Source organism: Citrus clementina, unplaced genomic scaffold (assembly GCF_000493195.1).
Source record: "Citrus clementina cultivar Clemenules unplaced genomic scaffold, Citrus_clementina_v1.0 scaffold_7, whole genome shotgun sequence".
Lineage (NCBI taxonomy): Eukaryota > Viridiplantae > Streptophyta > Magnoliopsida > Sapindales > Rutaceae > Citrus > Citrus x clementina.
Genome location: NW_006262075.1, coordinates 4,251,909 through 4,263,548, shown reverse-complemented (window position 1 = coordinate 4,263,548; position 11,640 = coordinate 4,251,909). Strand labels below are relative to the sequence as shown.

The 11,640-nt window shown below is 37.7% G+C and overlaps 3 protein-coding genes across 4 annotated transcripts in view; 2 read left to right on the top strand and 1 right to left on the bottom strand.

The window, feature by feature from the left end:
- Nucleotides 1-888, bottom strand: part of LOC18037368 — a 2,024-nt gene extending 1,136 nt beyond the window's left edge. The window contains exons 1-3 of the mRNA XM_006426058.2: nucleotides 852-888; nucleotides 537-778; nucleotides 143-287 (exon numbers count right to left, since the gene is read on the bottom strand). Of these exons, the coding sequence (XP_006426121.2) occupies nucleotides 143-287; nucleotides 537-778; nucleotides 852-888 (424 nt within the window). The remainder of the gene's footprint in view (nucleotides 1-142; nucleotides 288-536; nucleotides 779-851) is intronic.
- A 95-nt stretch (nucleotides 889-983) lies between these two features.
- Nucleotides 984-5,601, top strand: LOC18037640 (peptidyl-prolyl cis-trans isomerase CYP65). Of its 2 annotated transcripts, XM_024180482.1 has the most exons (12): nucleotides 984-1,324; nucleotides 1,402-1,464; nucleotides 1,563-1,666; nucleotides 2,155-2,187; nucleotides 2,298-2,389; nucleotides 2,490-2,579; nucleotides 2,699-2,774; nucleotides 2,863-3,236; nucleotides 3,847-4,103; nucleotides 4,205-4,493; nucleotides 4,961-5,074; nucleotides 5,169-5,601. In XM_024180482.1, the coding sequence occupies exons 1-12, from the start codon at nucleotides 1,197-1,199 to the stop codon at nucleotides 5,373-5,375; spliced, it is 1,827 nt and encodes a 608-aa protein (XP_024036250.1). In that variant the 5' UTR covers nucleotides 984-1,196; the 3' UTR covers nucleotides 5,376-5,601. The 2 variants fall into 2 exon arrangements, with proteins under 2 accessions (XP_024036250.1, XP_006426118.1); XM_006426055.2 differs by lacking the exon at nucleotides 2,155-2,187 and having other exon boundaries at nucleotides 5,169-5,600.
- Nucleotides 5,602-9,100: 3,499 nt separating this feature from the next.
- On the top strand, nucleotides 9,101-11,093 carry LOC18037577 (protein SHORT-ROOT). The gene has a single exon (XM_006426054.2). It carries the CDS (start codon nucleotides 9,444-9,446, stop codon nucleotides 10,914-10,916), a length of 1,473 nt encoding a protein of 490 aa, XP_006426117.1. The 5' UTR covers nucleotides 9,101-9,443; the 3' UTR covers nucleotides 10,917-11,093.
- Nucleotides 11,094-11,640: the final 547 nt, after the last annotated feature.

The following is an 11,640-nucleotide window of genomic DNA, read 5'->3' as shown; positions in this document are numbered from 1 at the left end:
TAAGAGATTGGTGGGTTGAATGCTGCATACCAATAAACAACTAAACTAATTTACACGAACCCAACATCAATATTTGAATCATAACCAAGTGCTCTTATTTGCAAGTAAATACATTGGAAGCATGTGAAGAATATCAATATACCTATATGATCAAATACTATCCCAGGTGGAGAATGTTTGAATAATTGAAGAACGCCTTCATTTATCACCTGATCATTATCAGGTACAGGAACGTCCCTCGTCATCTCTAAACTCTTGTCTAAGATTTCATCCAGAAGCTTTTGTGCCTGTCATGAAGTTTTTTATTTACTGCACAAACTGAGTCATTGAAATAATAATTATAAGCTTCCTAAGCTATTCATTTTTTTCCGCTTTCATTTGATTAATTCATTATTTTGTATTCAACGATAGAAGTACATATAACGACCAGATTCGATTAATGCTTCATTTCAAGAATAAGCTACCAACAGTACATATATGGAATCAGTTCTAAACGAAAAAGTTAAAAATAAAGTTTTAAGAAAATGATCAATGACCTTAATATGGTAGTGTTTGAGCTTGTGGGGTTTGTGTTGCTGGTCATTTTCATAACCATACTCTATGTTTGAAGCTGAATGGGCAACGGATTTGGCTGTTGTTGTTGAGCCATTATCGATACCAAAAGTGGTGGTGGCAGCGATTGACTCTACGGCTTCCCTCCACTCGGCGGGCCCATCTTCCTCCCCGCTGCTGCTACTGCTTCGACTTCCCATCTGATCACTAACGTCTCGTCCAACACCTGTTTGATCAAATTTCTCTTAACACTCTAAAGTGTTAAAAAGTCAAAATCTTTTATTTTTAAAAAAACTCACCCGAGTGGGCTAGCCCAAGCGAAGTTTCAGAGCACATTAATTTTGGGCCTTAAAGAAGCAAGCCTACTCCTTTCGTATCGCTATCTGGGTCGGGCCGCACTTGACAAAACGCAGAATTTCGATTTCACCTCTTGCAACCAGCGTCAGCGGTGGCCGGCTAGTTCACCGCCTCAATTCTCAATCTCAAACGCTCAAATCTCCTTCAAATAGAAGAAGCAAACTCCAAAAAGAGTGGGGGAAAATATCAAATCGCTTTCTGTTATTTCCTCCAGAAAAAGCCTGCAGTTTGAACCCTAATTCGATAAAAAAAAGTATCTTATTAGCTATTTGTGAGCTGGAATAAAGATGGGGAAGAAACAGCATAGCAAAGATCGAATGTTCATAACAAAAACGGAGTGGGCCACCGAATGGGGCGGCGCCAAATCCAAAGAAGTCCGTACCCCGTTCAAACGTCTACCCTTCTACTGCTGCGCGTACGCCTTACTCTCTTTCTAACTTTGTTGCATATAATTGATTGTAATTTATGCTTCATTGGATGTTCCTGATGCAGCCTTACATTTACGCCATTCGAGGATCCCGTGTGTACCGCTGACGGCAGCGTATTCGAGTTGATGTCAGTATTTGTTTTATTTTGGAGATAAGTGTAATTATTGTGAGTGATTTTGGTTTAATAGAAAATTTTATTTATTTTGTTATTCTGCGTGCTTGCAGGAGTATAACTCCTTATATTAGAAAGTATGGGAAACATCCAGTTACTGGGACTCCGCTGAAGCTTGAGGATTTAATACCACTCACTTTCCACAAGAATGCTGAAGGTTTGGAAATTTTTTTTATTTTTTATTTTTTGGCCTTATAAACTTATAGTTCATTGTACAGTTTATATTCTTTAGTTAAAATCTTTAAGCATAATTTGTGAATGCTACGTGATTACATGTGGATCCAAGAAATTAATTTGATGAAGTTGAGTTTGAGTTCCACTCAAGTATGTTGATGCGTAGCTCTTAATTGTGACATGTATTGGCTTTCTTCAGGAAGATACTTACCTTAGTAGATAGTTTGTGCTACTAGTAGCTTGAATAGTATTTCCTAATCTGACAGTAGTTATCTTTTGTGTATTACATAGGCTATTTGCTTGTGCTAACCTATGAGTTATGACATTAGTGTTTTTTAATTTTTTGGAACTGTTCATTTTAGTTAAGCTTTCTTATGAGCTTACATTTTCATCTGAATTTGGCTTAAAAAAAAGCATAATTTTTTTATTATTATTTTTTCTAAATTAATGCTTTCACAAACTGTTCTTTAGATGTGCACTGGCTTTTGAGTCACGGATTTGAAGGTGATTGTTGACCGACAACTCATTTGAGGGACTAGAGCATACTGTTATGTAATTATGTTTAGCTTTGGAGCTAGGTAATCTATTGGTGAAGATTTTCCCTTTCTCTGCAGGAGAGTATCATTGCCCTGTGCTAAATAAAGTTTTTACTGAATTTACACACATTGTTGCTGTGAAGACTACAGGGAATGTGTTCTGCTTTGAGGTCTGTTCCTTGCCTTATTATAATCTTCATGGGTTGTTCTTTCAGTTCTGTGTATATAGTAGGTAAATAAATCTGTCATCCATGTTCTCTTGTCTAATAGGCAATTAAAGAGTTAAACATCAAGACTAAGAACTGGAAAGAGCTCCTAACTGATGAACCATTCACAAAGGAAGATCTTATAACAATTCAGGTAATTAGCAGTGGAGGACATACCCTGTTTAGCCATGTTGATCAAATGTCAATGGGTTTTTCTAGCATAAAATTGCCAATTAATGAGGTTGTTATCTGGTTGGGTGGCGTTTGTTGCAGAATCCTAATGCACTTGACACCAAGGTTACACTGGAATTTGATCATGTTAAAAAGGGTCTGAAAGTTGATGATGAAGGTGAGACATAGTATTTGCCTCTATTGTAAGGTCAGTTATAGATTTTCCTGCCCTCTTCCTGATTCTGATGTTAGTTTCCATTTTCCAGAACTAAGAAAAATGGAGTCAGATCCTACTTATAACATAAATGTTGCTGGGGATATCAAGCAGATGCTGCAGGAGCTTGGTACTGAAAAAGGACAAGAAACTGCACTTCTTGGGGGAGGTGGCAGCAAGGCCCAAAAAGAAAGGGCTGCAGCCCTTGCTGCCATTTTAGCAGCAAGATCGCGCATTGAAGAGAATTCCAAATCAGATGCAAATGGAGAGGCTAAAGCCACCAAGGCTTTCAGTATTGTTGATGCAGCATCTGCTTCAGTTCATGGTAGAAGTGCTTCTGCTGCAAAAACTGCATCCAGTGATAAAACAGCTGCTCGTATAGCCATGCACATGGCTGGTGAGAGGACACCTGTGAATGCAAAACTGGTTAGTAATTCGCTGATATTGATATCTTTGACACAACACAATAGCTGAAGTTCAGTTTTCCATCCCTCCTTCCCAAAGCCTACTTTCTAGAAGTGTAGTTTTAGGAGATTACATCAAATGCATTTACTCCCACTAGTTATGTTTTTACCTCAGTTATAGATGATGATATGTTTTTCTCTTAACTTGTAACTTAGATTCTAACATGATTAAGCTCGAAATACTTTAATATTTAGCAATAGTTACTCATCAACATGATAATTCAACGAAATGGTGGGATGGTTAATCGCTGAAGTATGATTTGGGACAATCTAAAGAGTTCTTTAAGCATCAATCCTTATTGCCATATGTTAGTTGACCTTCCAAGTCATTCGTGTATTTTGGCTGAATAGATTGCTATAACCATCTTAGAATGTCAAGCTTATCTGGTCATTTTAATGTTTTATGCAATCAATTGCCTGTTAGAAAGTAATGCCTCTGTTTTATGGCAGTTATTTTCATCTCCGGGTCATACTTGTCAATGCGATATCACTACTGTGACACAGCAGTAGGTTAAAGTTATCAAAAACAATGATAAGCAATAGTGTAGATTTGACCTGAATTTTTGTTCCAGGTAAAGAGTCGTTATACTACTGGTGCTGCTTCACGATCCTTCACATCTACGGCATATGATCCTGTCACCACAAATGAATTTGAGTATATCAAAGTTGAGAAAAATCCCAAAAAGAAAGGTTATGTGCAGCTGCATACAACACATGGTGATTTGAATATTGAGCTGCACTGTGATATAACTCCCAGATCATGTGAGAATTTCATCACACTCTGTGAACGTGGCTATTATAATGGAGTGGCTTTTCATAGAAGCATAAGGTAGTGTGACAGCTACTTGATTATAGTTCAACGTAAATTACATTTTAGTTGGTCTATCAGCATCACTGAAATCGATAAGGTGCTTTTATCCACCTCTGTAGGAATTTTATAATTCAAGGTGGCGATCCTACTGGTACAGGAAGAGGTGGCGAATCTATATGGGGGAAGCCCTTTAAAGATGAAGTAAACTCCAAGTTGCTTCACTCTGGAAGGGGTGTTGTTAGTATGGCTAATAGCGGTCCTCACACAAATGGTTCCCAGTTTTTCATCCTGTACAAGTCTGCGACTCATTTAAACTACAAACATACAGTTTTTGGCGGAGTTGTTGGTGGTTTGACTACACTGGCAGCTATGGAGAAAGTTCCTGTTGATGAAAATGATCGACCTCTGGTGAGTCTCTGTGTTAAGTATCCTTCTTTTCGAAATCGTAGACATTGAATCTGCAGCAAACTATTTTTGCTTCAGATTTTCCAGTTTAATGGTTGTCCAAACGTCTGATTCTAGATATAATGTGTATTTTCTGCTATGTTATCTTCTACTCAAGCAAGGCCTGTATTTATGCATTCTGCATTGTATGTAGGCAAGAATAGTGATTAAAAATTAAAAAATCATTTGGTAATAAATTTGGAAAGTTCAGCACCAATAGTGTCATCAGAGCAGAATTGGTATGTGTAATATATACATATGAAGTTCGTGATATTTTATGAAGTTCTGTTTGCAAATATCCATTTGTTTTATTTGAAGTTCTTGCTGGAACGTATATAGATTTCAGCTTATTCGACGTTTATTAGAAACTATAATTAACCTACTGCACTCCTGTACCTTACTTATATGTTCTTTTTCTCTCATCTGTGCAGGAGGAGATTAAGATAACCGGTGTAACAGTGTTTGTCAATCCTTACTCAGAACCAGATGAAGAAGAAGAGGAAGAGAAGGCCAAAGATGAGAAAAATGCTGAGGATGAAGATAAAGTTAGCTTCTGGATCCTTTTGACATTTTATTTTCTCTTTTTCCAAATTTTGGTTTGCCAAAATATTATCTGTTTTATGTTTCTTTACATTTCAGGATAAGGTTGGGTCATGGTATAGCAATCCAGGTACAGGAACACAAGCTGGAGCTGTTGGTGGTGGAGGGGTTGGAAAGTACCTGAAAGCTAGGAGTGCACCCATTGATTCTGCTGCTGATGACGGTGGATTGACTGCCATTGCAACTGCCAAAAAAAGGAAAGTAGGAGTTTCGGCAGGTGAATTCAAAGATTTTTCTGGCTGGTGAAAATTCCCAAATCTTTTACCATAATTTGTGGACAGTGATGAAAAATGCTTTTGAGCTGGTAGGTGCCATCATTGTAATTGTATTCTTTTCAGTGAGAAGAATAGACCAAGAAAGGAAACATAAAAATACAGCTGCATGTGTATTCATAGTAGTATGTACAATGATTACGGGATGCATGGTCAGAGTTTGTTTCAAGTTTTTCTGAATTCTAATAAATGTAGATTTTTTTGAAAAAGAGTCTCTCTTTTCTCCTCTTCCTCAAGTACTAATTACTGCTTCCTAATCAGTTTCTCTTGTTTTCTGGACTTGGTAGGCTTCTAGCTATTCTCTCCTTTTACCTGCAGTTTACAGGATGTACTAACTGAACGGTTTTGACCACTTTCTTTAAGAACAGTGGTTTGTACTTTAGGCTTCTGGCTTCCAGCTGGTTATATAATTGATAATGTCTGTCCTATCAGTTTCTTTATTCAGAGACCTAGGCTCAGGGTTCTCTTACTTCAATGTGTGCTCCTTTTTTTTTTTTTCCCTTCCAATTTTCAGGTGTACATTTCATTCATCCTCTGGTGAAATGAGTTAGCTCTAGAGTCGAGCGTCAATTAAAAAATAGTGTATAATTAAGATCCAAGTGCTAGTATAGCTTTATATGCTAACCACCAATTCTCTCTTTTTACTTTTATTGGAGAAGATTTACAATTCTGAAGAGCATCTTGGTTTGCTTGGTAAGACAAGTATAAGATGTGATTGATTATGAACTTCTTCCAGCAGTACAGGCAGAGAATTCTTGATTCTTATTGTGTTTTTTCTGAGGGGCAATATGACCATATCCACTTATCCAGTTGTCCACCAACTTTCTTGTTCCCTGTTCTGCGTGCATAAAAAAAGGAGCAGAAGATGACACAATCAAGTTGCAGGAGCGTAAACATAAAAACAGGCCAGTTTGGCATTCACCGGAGCGGAGTGACTGAGTGTGTATATATTTTTGGTGACGCACAAGCTGCGCCATGCTGACGCTCTTTGGAAGCATCCATGAAAAAAGGAATATAATCGCTCCCAAAAACTATATATGGCTGCCAAGAGCATCATGCAACATAGCTTTAAATGGAGCATGTGGACCACTTTGCATGAAAACATCTGATTTTGACAACGAAGAAAAAGGTTCTCGAATGGAATGGCTTTTAGAGTTTAAAGATTTAAGGATCAACCGGGTGGGCTAGTGCCAGTAGTATTCAAGAATCATGTGACTCACGTTTATCACAAAGTCTTGATTATATTTTTGTGTGCAAACATTCATGTTTGTGTTTCAACCAAAAGCCAATCATTTGTATTGTAAGTAAACAAATATAAATATTTTCAACCAAAAATTTTCCCAACACCATATGCAACTTATGAACTGAGTTTAATTAGTTCTAGATGTCATGTCGAAAGCTGAGAAGACAAAACTCATTTCTGGTGATAATTAATTAATTAATTAATTAATTATAGAACAGTTAGGTAAACTACTCTAATTAATCTTACATGTAGGGCCTCTTACAGCGTCATTAATGGAGAAAAAGTATAATTAATCTGATAAAAGAAAAAAGGTTGGTCGCAAAGAAAAGTTCGTATACACGTAGAGGTAGGGGCCTTTTGTCCATCGGCATTATGGCATCATTCATGATCAGGGTTTTTTTTTTTTTTTTAAATCTTCCGCTCGATCTATTTATGGTCCACTGCAAACGTTATTTTCATTCCGCAGGTGTGGTATCAAGAAGACGTGAAGAGAAAGGGGGGAAATATATTATTTAAAGAAAAAAGAGACGAAGAAACCTTGAAGAAAGTATGTTGTTCTGATGATGAATATGAACATTTTGTCTGGTTTAAGTAAACCCCACAATTACCATTTTTAAAGTGATATGAAGCTGTTGTTTCTCTTATCAATCGATAATGATTTTGTAATAATTTATCAAGTCTATATATTATGATAGATCATAGATGAAAATATTAACCCACCGAACCAGTCGTAAACGCATATTTTTTTTGTAAGCCGTTTCCAAATATTATATTATGGTTAAGGCAATGACATTTCATCTGACGCAGACGTTTGATGCAATAATCTTGAAAGGGAATGAAGCCAAGAAAGGACCCACGCGGCAACAACCATTGATCGTTCCTTAATTTAAGCCTTAGAATGTCTATGTCTTATCGTGTTTTAGTATTTTAATAATTATGAAATTCAACTAATTAACAGCATGAAGAGAGGAGGTGATATTTAATAATTAAAGAACTAGAATGGAATGACCAAATAATATAGTTGTTAATTTCCAGAGGAATTGGAACCATTCAAAGGAATATATTTCTTGAGAAAATTTCTTTGGGAACTGAGTGACTCAAATTGACCTTTCATTCACAACAAGTTTTGAATTGCAAGATTGCACATATGATTCCCTACTCTTCTGTACCTGCAATGTCGTGTGATGTTAGTTTCCGAGAAAAAAACTACCTTAAATCAATTCTCAACAACAAAGGGACAAGGAGTCCAAACATGGAATTCTCCTAATGATTGATGGAGAAACCCGATGACGATATCCGGAAACTGCGAACGAATTATGTTACCAAACTCGACAAATGAAGGAGGAATAAATGGAAAATTGATCACTAGAAGCTATAGCTAGAGAATCATATTCAACCCAAGCGATATCAAATCTTGACCGTTGATTTAAAATCTTACAAGAGGGATAGGCTTAGGCTGACTCAATACGACAGTGAATAAGTAGTAGGCCTATACATAATAGGACAAATCAAATATGGATTTTGTGCATAGAAAGAATTAAGATTGAGCTGAATGACAAGAGAATAGAGACAACGAAACCTTATAGTGGGCTGGTGGTGCAATCATAATGAACCAAGTTAACCAGGAAGATAAGTTAAAAGAGTCATGTAGTCAAGTGGGTGGTGAGGCATGGAAGAAAGCTATATTTATAAACCTGAAGCATCTAGAGAAATGGTCTAGTTTCTTTCGGTCGAGCGCATGGAGTATATATTAGTGACAGTGCGTTCATAAATAACCATATCGTATCATATGAAAATGGGATGAGGGGGAAAATGGAAAAAAGAAAAAAAAAAGTTGAAGAGCATGCCCTAGAACTTAGGGAAAGGTACATTTTGGTATTAGAAAAGAGCATTATTATATATGTGACAAATTCATGTATGGGGTAACAGGGGTTAGAGTAAATAACTAGTATATATAGAAAAGGAAAAAGTTATGTGCAGAGTTTGGAAAGGGATTAGGAGGCAAGGAATGGTGAATGAGTTGTGTTGGGGGTGATGGGTGGTGGTGGGTTTGATGATATGATGATGCAGGCCGGCAGCTTTACTACTCTTTGCTGTCTCTCTCTTCATCCAAAAACCCATTTGGCACGCCTGCTCCCACTACAACCCATTATTATTATAACATTCACTTTCTTACTCCTCTTTATAACATTCAAAAGCCAACCCACTATTCCTTTTTTTTTTCAAAATATATAAAAATATAAAAAGCTAATCCATCCATTCACTTTATATCATCTCCCAATCTTATTAATATTATTTCACTCTCTCTTTCATCTTTTGTTAGGAAGAATTCTATTTCTAAACCGAGGGTTAGTTCAATATGAGACCTTCTAATTCAACCGAGAAACCTATATAAGAATCAATTACACCCCCAATGTAATCTTCTTTAAGATAATTATAAAAAAAAAAAAAAAAAGGAGGAACCCCAAAAAGCAGAGCACTAGAAAAGAAGGAGAAACGCAACCTCACTGCATTACTCATCGATTACACAAAAAAGAAAACTCATTTTTACTAGACTTATTGTAGGTCCCCATAGCTCAATCTCCCCCGTGTTAATATATTATTGTTATTATTATTATTATTATTATTATCAGTGCCAATGCTTAATAAAATCCAATTTTTAGGATCCTCCTTTAATCATTTCTCTGTCCCAATTCCCACTGTTAAAAACTCAAAACTCCCTTCCACAAAACAAACCCAACATGCAAACTCCAGTATATCCAAAATAAGCTTCATTGATGCGGGGTCTCTTCAAGTTAAATGGATACTTTGTTTAGACTAGTGAATCTCCAACCCGATCAATCTTTCAACTCAAGCAGAACATCAAGCAGCTCTAGATCTTCAAAACAAAACAATCACTACCAGACAGCCGAGGAAGAAGAATGCTTCAACTTTTTCATGGATGAAGAAGACTTCTCCTCGTCTTCTTCCAAACAACACTACTACCCTTATCACCAACCCCACCACTCCACTCCCACCACCACCGCCACCACCACCACCACTAGCAGCACTCCCCCACATCAACCCAATTTTGACCCCACTCTTGACTTCTCTTTCGAATTCTCAGCCAACTGGGCTACCGACTTACTCATCGAAACTGCACGCGCTAGTGCTGATAAAAACAGCGCCCGCGTTCAGCAGTTGATGTGGATGCTCAATGAGCTCAGCTCGCCTTACGGCGACACCGACCAGAAGCTGTCTTCTTACTTTCTCCAAGCCTTGTTCGGTCGCATGACCGATTCGGGCGAGCGGTGTTACCGGACTTTATCATCTGCCTCGGATAAGACTTGCTCTTTTGAGTCCACGAGAAAGATGGTGTTGAAGTTCCAAGAGGTGAGCCCTTGGACAACTTTTGGTCACGTTGCTTGTAATGGTGCAATTATGGAAGCTTTTGAAGGGGAAAGCAAGTTACATATTGTTGACATCAGCAACACGTATTGCACACAATGGCCTACTTTGCTTGAAGCCCTCGCCACCCGCACTGACGACACCCCACATCTGAGGCTCACCACTGTAGTAACTAGCAAACCTGTCGGTGGCTCCGGAGCTGGAGGCTTAGCCGCGGTGCAAAAAGTGATGAAAGAAATAGGTAACAGGATGGAAAAATTTGCTAGGCTAATGGGGGTCCCTTTTGAATTCAATGTCATTCACCATGTTGGTGACTTCTGTGACCTCAATTTAACCGAACTCGATGTCAGAAGCGATGAAGCGCTAGCTATAAACTGTATCGGTGCTTTACATACGATCGCAGCAGTTGATGATCGCAGGGACGTTCTGATATCGAATTTGAGAAGCTTGCAACCGAGGATAATAACTGTTGTTGAAGAAGAAGTTGATCTCGATGTGGGGATTGATGGGGTTGAATTCGTTAAGGGTTTTCAAGAATGTTTAAGGTGGTTTAGGGTTTATTTTGAGTCATTGGATGACAGTTTCACAAAAACAAGCAATGAAAGATTGATGCTGGAGAGGGCAGCGGGACGGGCGATCGTTGACCTGGTGGCCTGCCAACCGTCCGAGTCAACGGAGAGGAGGGAGACGGCCACGCGCTGGTGCGGACGGTTGCATGGGGCGGGGTTTAGCCCATTTATGTTCAGTGATGAGGTGTGTGATGATGTACGCGCCTTGTTAAGGAGGTACAAGGAAGGCTGGTCAATGGCACAGTGTCCCGACGCTGGAATTTTCTTGTCCTGGAAAGATCACACGGTCGTTTGGGCGAGTGCATGGAGGCCGTGATTGATTATTTCGCACGTGCATGCATGGAATGAGGATTTGAGGACTGCGGATTGTAATTGGGTGTGTTAATTTAATTACTAGGAGATCAGGAACAAATTGATGATAGAGGAATTTGCAATTAAGGAAGGATTTGCTTGATTTCAATAGGGCTAATGCAAGTAATTAAATTGGTTTTCATTAACTCGGCCCCTTGTTACCATTTTGTGATTAATTTTAAATTTTCATTTCTTTCAAGAAAAATTGGTTAATATATATGCTCAATCCACGTCTTTAACCTTCCATTGAATAATGAATAGGCTAGGTCGTTGGTCATTACCAACTGAGAGGAGATATTTTTCTTTCCTTTTCTTTTCTTTATAAATTAATTTCTTCAACTAATCAACTCAATAGCTATTATAAGACATTCAATATTTGACCAAGCAATGGCTCACTCAATTGTCTCCACGCTTATCCCACAATAGAGACAAAAAAGCACTACTGAACTTCAAGATATACTCAAAACCAAATAGAGTTATTAATTTCTAAGCTATTTAGATGTATGGTTGGTGACTCGGCATTAGCTTCAAATAAAATTGTTCTCTTGTTTTTTTGTGAACTTTTAATATAAGTAGGTCCAAAACTAAAATGGGTTAGTTGGTGTATATTTGGTGTAACAAATTAAGGTGATATCAGGTCGATGGTTTTTTTTTTTTTTTTAATTAATTAATTAATTATTTAGAGCTAA